The sequence below is a fragment of the Oculina patagonica genome, chromosome 1, assembly GCF_052425735.1.
Source record: "Oculina patagonica isolate OP01 chromosome 1, crgOcupat, whole genome shotgun sequence".
NCBI classification, from domain to species: domain Eukaryota; kingdom Metazoa; phylum Cnidaria; class Anthozoa; order Scleractinia; family Oculinidae; genus Oculina; species Oculina patagonica.
In genome coordinates this window covers 28,742,924-28,751,114 of record NC_135758.1, presented here as the reverse complement: position 1 = coordinate 28,751,114, position 8,191 = coordinate 28,742,924, and the positions used below count along the sequence as shown (strand labels likewise).

The following is an 8,191-nucleotide window of genomic DNA, read 5'->3' as shown; positions in this document are numbered from 1 at the left end:
AACGATTTCGAAAACAGTAAGGTTAGAAAACGGCAAGGTCCCTGAAAATTGCCATGTCAATGGTGAAAGCACTTGCAAAGAACTGGCCAATGGATCACAAAGAAAGATGCAAGTCTTTGTTTAACAACGAGATCATAAGTGACGTCAAATTTGTTGTACAAGCGTCCCGAAAATATGGAGAGCGTGACAACAAGAGAAGCAAGATTGCCATTCCAGCTCACAAGTTCTTATTGTCGATTTGCAGTCCTGTGTTTTTTGCAATGTTTTGCGGTGAAATGGCTGAAACCAAAGAACATATTGATCTCCCTGACTGTGAATACGAAGGTATGTTGGAGTTGTTGCGTTACATCTACACTGATGAAGTTTGCTTGAACGGAAATAACGTGATGCAAGTGTTGTATCTGGCCGAGAAATACATGATTCCTGGCCTGACCAGTGAATGTACTGAGTATTTAGGAAAGAATCTGGATCTATCAAACGTGTTTTGCGTCTTTAAACACGCTGAACAGTATGAAAATAAAGATCTTTTGTGTCATTGCTGGGATTTGATCGACAAAGAGACGGAAGAGGCCTTGAAATCAAATGAGTTTCTGAGCATGGAGAGATCTTTTCTAAACCAGTTAGTAGAAAGAGATACGCTTAACATCAGAGAAGTGGAGTTGTTCAAGGCTGTAGATTGCTGGGCAAAAGAAGAATGCAAGAGGCAACAACTTAAAGCGGACGGCTCTGTCAAAAGACAAGTCCTTGAAGAACAGATTGTGAAAAATATCCGTTTTCCAATCATGAAGCAGAATGAGTTCGTGGATGCTGTCCTCGAAAGTAATATTTTGACTCAACAGGAAACAAGTGACATCATGAAATATTTCATCTCTACTGTGACTTCACCAGTTGGTTTTCCAAATGTTCATAGAGTGGGTTCCCTGTTACGATGTTGTAGATTCAAGAGTTTTCATCATGCAAGATACCTCAAAAATGATCCTAATGAGGCAGACTGGTTTGGACTCGATGTTAACAAAGACATTATATTGCATGGTGTTTCTCTTTTAGGTAATGACGGTGGTAAATTTACTGTCACATTGAGAATTTGGATTTTTGGGGAGGATGATGATTCAATATACCTTGCATCTAACACTGGGACTTATACATCAGAGAGAAGGATGTGTGGCAGTGGATTTTATTATGGCTTCGATGTTATTTTTGACGAGCCATTTTCTGTGGAGAGAGATGTTGTCTACTTCATTGAAACGTCAGTAGATGGTCCTGGTTATTGGCTTGGAAATGAGGTTGTTCATTCCGCTGATGTTTCTGGAGTGCAGTTTGACATTGAACATCAGGATGCCATTCTTGACCCCATCTATGGAGAACTTCCGCGAAGTATGTGTGCAGAACTTTTATTTAGAATTAAAGAATGACCCTGAGAATAACAGAAGGACCGTTCCACTGGAGGCAAACCCAGTCTGAGTGCTGCAAATTTAAGTTGTTGACAACTGATTATAAAAACTTAAAATGCAGTCAGGTGGTTTAATCACATTGAGATGAATCAGGATCACATTATTGTTTTTAATATATATTTTATGAACTTTTTTTATATTTTATTCTTTTGTTATGAGCTATGTCCTCCATTTGTTGTTAAGTTTTCTTTTAAGGCGATCAATGGACATACAGACCTTTCTCTACTTAGTTTGAGTATTACCTGTTCATTGTTTGATTGCTCTTAAGTACCTTTTGTTACAATGGATCACTTAATTTTAGCATCAATTAGTGTATTGCATATTAGTAAAAAGTCTGTTTTACAATAAAGTGTATTAAGATTATGTGATTTCCCAAAAAGTCCAAAGTTTCATTCCAAAGCACTTCATCGTTCCAGAGTAAAGCAAAGAAACAGGTTTTCTGTATCAGTAGCAGCTGCCAAGCAGGTGGCTAAATGACAACCCCAGAACTAGAAAATGAAGAGCCCTGGGCCAGGTTGTTCAAAATATGATTAAGCTTATCCAGGATTGATGTTAATTTTGTTTTCAGTTTCTTTTTTTAACTTTCAGTTAGGTTTTCTGTTTTATATTTTCAGCCCTTCGGTTTTGAGGTAGACTAATCACAAACTTCACAAAACATTAGTATAAAAACACTTTTATGAGGAAAGAAATTGAACCCTCAAATATTTTTTAATCCAATATAAAGGAAACATTGTTTTCTTGAGTTTTGATAAACACTACAGTACCCAGCATATCACTGGAAGACTTTATAAGGTCCAAACTACACCCTTTCATATACCCTTTTTGACATAAAAGGTACCCCAGTCATACGCATTGGATAGAAAATGGTACCCCTTTCACATACTTACAGAAGAGTTACAACATTAATTTTCTTAATTTTCACTTGAGTAACCCCTTTAAAAATTTTAATGAATCAACTGTTCGGTAAGTTTGATCGAGATATTTCGAAAGGCCCTTTTAAATAACTAAATTACACTTTTCCCTAGGGGGGAGGGAGGCTCCACCAAAAAGGGGTACCTTTTGTATACCTACAGCCTGAAAAAGGTACCCCATTCGGGTGGAGCCACCCCATAAAGTCCACTTTAGGGAGTACCCCTCCCCCCCCCCCCTTTCCCCGTGCTGTGGATTGTCCCAACAACTGGATTCAGAGACGTGCTGTGCTTTTACGAAAAGATTCAACAGAAACGGCAGGAGGCTGAGACCACTAGGATTCAAAAACTCCACTGTCGAGCCACTCGACCCTAAAAATAATAGAAGATTGCACCGATAAACTGCCTAATAGGTTAAGACGTTGCACTGATATATCATACATGAAGTCTGTACCAACGAAGTTATGAAGCACACTTAGTGGTATTGGTGGCTACTTAAAAAATATCAGTTCAGCAAAGTAAATTATAAAAATGTTAGTTTCTCCTATTCTTTGATCTCCTAGCAATGCAAACTAAGATTTAAAGCTGATTTCCAGTCCGTACTGCGCAGACTCGGGGTTTGTCTTCGTTTTTGTTTTGAATTCGTTGAAACGTTACACTTCGGTGACAGCATACATGAAGTTTTTTAGTCCGCCATTACAGTTCGTTTCGTTCAAGAATTTCCGATGAGCTGAAACGTCGGTTTGAAATAGCGTCAAGGTTCCTCTACTCGTTATTATTTGTTCTGTAAGGATATCTGGCGTTAATTATGAAGAAAAAGGTAAGTTTGTCGCGAAATTTTTAGTTTTGCTTGTAAACATTCGTTCGTGTGGGCTCACATAAACATTGCGGCCGAGATTGCGCAGTACGGACTGGAATTCATCTTTAACTTCGTCTTATTTACCCATTATTTTTGCAGCATCTACTTTTTGATTCCTTGAAACTATTCTGGCTAAAATGCAGCGGGTTGAGATCATGCACAGAAGAGGAAGGAAAGGATGACGGAAGAGAAATATGGCAACCGTGATTTTAAACCAGAGGCGAAAGGCTATATGAATCTTACGCCAAGAATGTGACGAATTCCAAACGCTTTTCGGTTTAAAACCAACACACACTTCGGTGTAATATACATAAAATGCACCCCTGTGAATGGCGAAATGAGGTCAGTCAAATCGCAAATCGGAAGCAAATCTTCTTACCCGGGCTTAACATACCGATACACCTGTAAAAGCGGTAATTTGATTGGTTCTTGATAGTAGCCCCATACTGATTGGTATAACACACAAACATCGCTCAGACTAACTGACTACCGTACGTCCATTGCAACATCTAAGAATTTTTTTTTCTTGACAAAAAAATAGCTCAACAAAATCGTAAAACATATCGAAATATAAACTGACTAAAACACATGGGCGAAAATTCTAAAAAAAGTGCAGCTTTTTCCTATATCCTGCGTTGCAGACGAACTAAACCCCGGTATTATTCGTTACTGTTCCTCTGATGAAGTCGTTTTATTTATTTCAAGAGCATGTTAAATAATATTGCCAAGGAAAAGTTAATTGTGTCTTACTCAGAAACGCGAAATTAATGTGATTCAAAATACAAAATTTTCGCAAAATCGCAAAATTTAAGTGTCGCGAAATATGCGCAACTCAAAATCACGAAATTAACGTGTCGCGAAAATTTCATGCAATAATTAAGGTAAATAAAATTTTAAGGCAAAATTTGTCTAATTACAAGGATTTCTTTCACTAAGAAAAATCGTGAAGATATCGATGACGTCATGCCCATGTTTGCTGACTAAATCTACAAGTTATTATGGGAAATGAGTCTAAAGTCGAACCGTCTTCCACAAAAACATCGGAACGTTCGTAAGGCCTTCGGACAAGATTCCGACAATCTTCGGTCTAGAAATTGCTCAAAATGCAACAAGTTGCTCGAGAGGAAAAATGTTGCTTAAAGAAAAGTTGACAAAAGTTGCCGAGCAATTTGTGGAAAGCCCTACTTATACCTAAACCGCATTTCCGACCAAAATGGTCAAAATGTACACCTTATTTCATTAGCATTTTGGCCTGATTCTGTATAAATTCCGTTATTTTCTAGCCTGATGGCAGATCTTAAGACGTCATGTGACGTCACAGCTAACAATTCGTAGAGTAACCAAGGGCTTTCTACTATATGCAAAAAAATTCAATAAAATGAAAACGTTGTACCGCGGTGTGGGTATAAATGTTCGTGTACGTACAACAACAACAACAACAACAACCTTTAATGTACTCTTGCACTACATGAATATTAATACAGAGAGGAAAATCAAAGCAAGAAAACTGGCTTCCTGGAATAACCATAGCGGCTAGTGGAGCCAGGCAGCCAGTTGACATTAGCATTAAATGAAAATAAATTACAGGTCGGCAAGGAAACGGATTCACAAATAAACAGAAAAATAAAAAGGAAAAAAAACACACTATTCGGGAAGTCTATAAAGTCATTATCACATATGAATAAACAAATTTTGAAAAAAGAAAAGCACACAATAGATGGCTATAACAACTAATAACGAGGGTTAAGACCCCCCTTCATGCCCTTGTCGTGTCAAACATTATCGCTTCTGCATGTATTGCGCGCCTTTTATTAGTGGTGAATGTTTGTGTAGTGTTATACAGCGAAATACCCTATCAAAAAGCATGCCGCTGCCCAAACTGAATCCGCTAAAATCCTGAAGGAACGGAAAAGAACGGAAGAACGCCCGAAAATTATCATGTCTGCACTTCAAGCCCTTGCAAAGAAATGGGCAATGGATCGCAAAGAAAGATGCAAGTCTTTGTTCAACAACGAGATTATAAGTGACGTCAAATTTGTTGTGCAAGCGTCCCGAAAATATGGAGAGCGTGACAGTAAGAGAAGCAAGGTGGAAATTCCAGCTCACAAGTTCTTGTTGTCGATTTGCAGTCCTGTGTTTTTTGCTATGTTTTGCGGTGAAATGGCTGAAACCAAAGAACATATTGATCTCCCTGACTGTGAATACGAAGGTATGTTGGAGTTGTTGCGTTACATCTACACCGACGAAGTTTGCTTGAACGGAAATAACGTGATGCAAGTGTTGTATCTGGCCGAGAAATACATGATTCCTTGCTTAACCGATGAATGTACTGAGTACTTAGGAAAGAATCTGGATTTATCAAACGTGTTTTGCGTCTTAAAACACACTCAACAATATGAAAATAAAGATCTTTTATTTCACTGCTGGAATGTGATCGACAAAGCCCGACGATTTCAATCAATGAAAATCAATCATTGATTTCAATCAATATAATCAATATTAATCAATAGTAATCAATTGATTGATATTGATTAATTTACATAATCAATAAAAATCGAAAATCACTCACCGAGCCGTCTTAATTTCATTGATTTTCATTGATTTTAATTGATAATCAATAGCTGATTGTGCAACAGTAAAAACCCGGCTACAAAGGCATTTGCTTGATTTAACGCGTTTCCCGGCGCGTTTGCAAACACACTGAAACACATCATCGGCGCCATGTCTGTGAAGATTTCTATTTCTTGTGTAGTCGATTTTATTAAATTGTTAAATTTTATTTAATTGTTAAATTGTTTCTGTTTGATTGCACTGATCTATCTAGAATTGAGAAAACAAAACAATATTGAAGTCTAGTTCGAGTAACTCTATTGTTAATGTCATATAAACGAACACACCGACTAAATTGCAGGAAATGCATGTTTGAAATAGTTGTCAATACATGTCAATAGGATGATACAGCAAAGAAATGAATATAATAAAAAGTTACTGTTACCGGTAATTATTACTGTTGTTTCTGTGGTACTTTACTTCAGTAATCGGATATCAGAAATAAAATTGGGTCTCTGTCCTCGTCCGTGAGATTTATTAAAAAAAATAAATAAAAATAAAACCGATTTAAGTTTTCAATAGAAATCAATGACAATCAATGGCAATCAATGAAAATCAATGAAAATCGAAAATCACTCAACATTGCGGCTTTGATTTTAATTGATTATCAATATCAATCAATATCAATCAATTGATTATTATTGATAACTATTGATTTTATTGATTATTGATACTCATTGATTGGAATCGTCGGGACAAAGGGACAGAAGAGGCCTTGAAATCAAATGAATTTCTGAGCATGGAGAAATCTTTTCTAAAACAGTTGGTAGAAAGAGATACACTGAACATCAGAGAAGTGGAACTGTTCAAGGCTGTAGATTGCTGGGCAAAAGAAGAATGCAAGAGGCAACAATTGAAAGCGAATGGTTCTGTCAAAAGACAAGTCCTTGGAGAACAGATTGTGAAAAATATACGTTTTCCAATCATGAAGCAAAACGAATTCAGTGATGTTGTTCTTCCAAGCAAGATTTTAACGAGAAAGGAAACAAGTAACATTCTGAAGTATTTCAATTCCACTCTGACTTCACCAGTTGGCTTTTTGGATGTTCATAGAGAACTTTCTCTTTTACGATGTTGTAGATTCAAGAATTTTGCCCCTCATGGCAGAAGCATTAAAAATTATCCTGATAAAGATGACTGGTTTCCACTCGGAGTTGACAAAGACATAATGTTGTATGGTGTCTCAATGTTGGGTAATGACGGTGGTAAATTCACAATCAAATTACAGGTATATACTTCTGATAGTGATGTTGACACAGTTCTTGAAGCCAAAACTGGGACCTTTACATCTGAGAGGAGGGAGAGTAACAATGGATTTTATTATGGTTTTGATGTATTATTTGATGATCCAGTTCTTGTACACAAAAATCGCATGTTCTACATTAGGGCATGGGTGGATGGCCCTGGCTATTTCTATGGCGAAGAAGGTGTAAATGGTGGTGAATATTCAGGAGTGACATTTGAATTTAAGCATTTTTGTTTAACTCATCATCCTGTTTATGGATGGGTTAACCCAAGTGTATGTGCAGAGTTGTTATTCAATGTAACTGAGTGATATTGTAAACTGTAATTGTTTACTTGATTGTGAGTTAGGAGAGTTGCGAAGTGCAGCAGTTATGCTGTAATTTTCTTAAAGTTTGTCCCAGTTTATACCTCAAAATTGAATGGATTTATTTGATTGCTGTGTTTTATTTTTCTTTGTTGTTTACACATCTGGATTATTTGGTATAGCTGACATTGCTCTACATCACTTTATCACTTGCTGTAACTGACCTTAACTAGCCTCATCAGAAGATCAATTAATGGGAAAAGTCCTTGAATTGGACACTCAATAAAGTAGTAGCTAGTGAAAATCCTTTTTATTAAAAAAAAATGGAACAATGGGATATATGATTAATAATATGATTTTAGGTTGTTATTTCACTGTTAATAACATCACCTACTGTTCCCCTTTTTGTAATATACACTGCTATGTTTGTAACTGTTGTGTCCAGTGTTATGTACTCTTAATTATTTACGGTGTTCATTGTATTCTGTGACATTCATTATGTACTGTATTGCGTGACACGCCTCTTGTGTTTATAAATGTTTATATTCGAATTTAACGAACTCTATAACTGACAATGGCATAAGTTGTGCTGAGACATGTATTACAAACTAGATAATTGTTAATGGTGGGATGAAAGTTGTTAAAGTATAAAGTTAAGTATAACGTTTTTTAACCTATCAAATTAAAATCACCAAACAGAAGAATTCATTTATTGTATTCCATAAGTTTTCCATGTACTTACCACTATATCATCTAATATAACATGTAAATGGCAAAAGAGACCTGTCTCTTATTACCGCGGACAGTCTATACT

General features: G+C 36.4%; 2 protein-coding genes across 2 annotated transcripts; both read left to right on the top strand.

Annotated features, from left to right (window-relative positions):
• Positions 1-1,745, top strand: LOC144649606 (BTB/POZ domain-containing protein 6-like). The gene has a single exon (XM_078509136.1). The coding sequence runs from the start codon at positions 54-56 to the stop codon at positions 1,410-1,412; it is 1,359 nt and encodes a 452-aa protein (XP_078365262.1). The 5' UTR covers positions 1-53; the 3' UTR covers positions 1,413-1,745.
• A 4,783-nt stretch (positions 1,746-6,528) lies between these two features.
• On the top strand, positions 6,529-8,191 carry LOC144649599 (BTB/POZ domain-containing protein 6-A-like). The gene has a single exon (XM_078509126.1). The coding sequence runs from the start codon at positions 6,568-6,570 to the stop codon at positions 7,381-7,383; it is 816 nt and encodes a 271-aa protein (XP_078365252.1). The 5' UTR covers positions 6,529-6,567; the 3' UTR covers positions 7,384-8,191.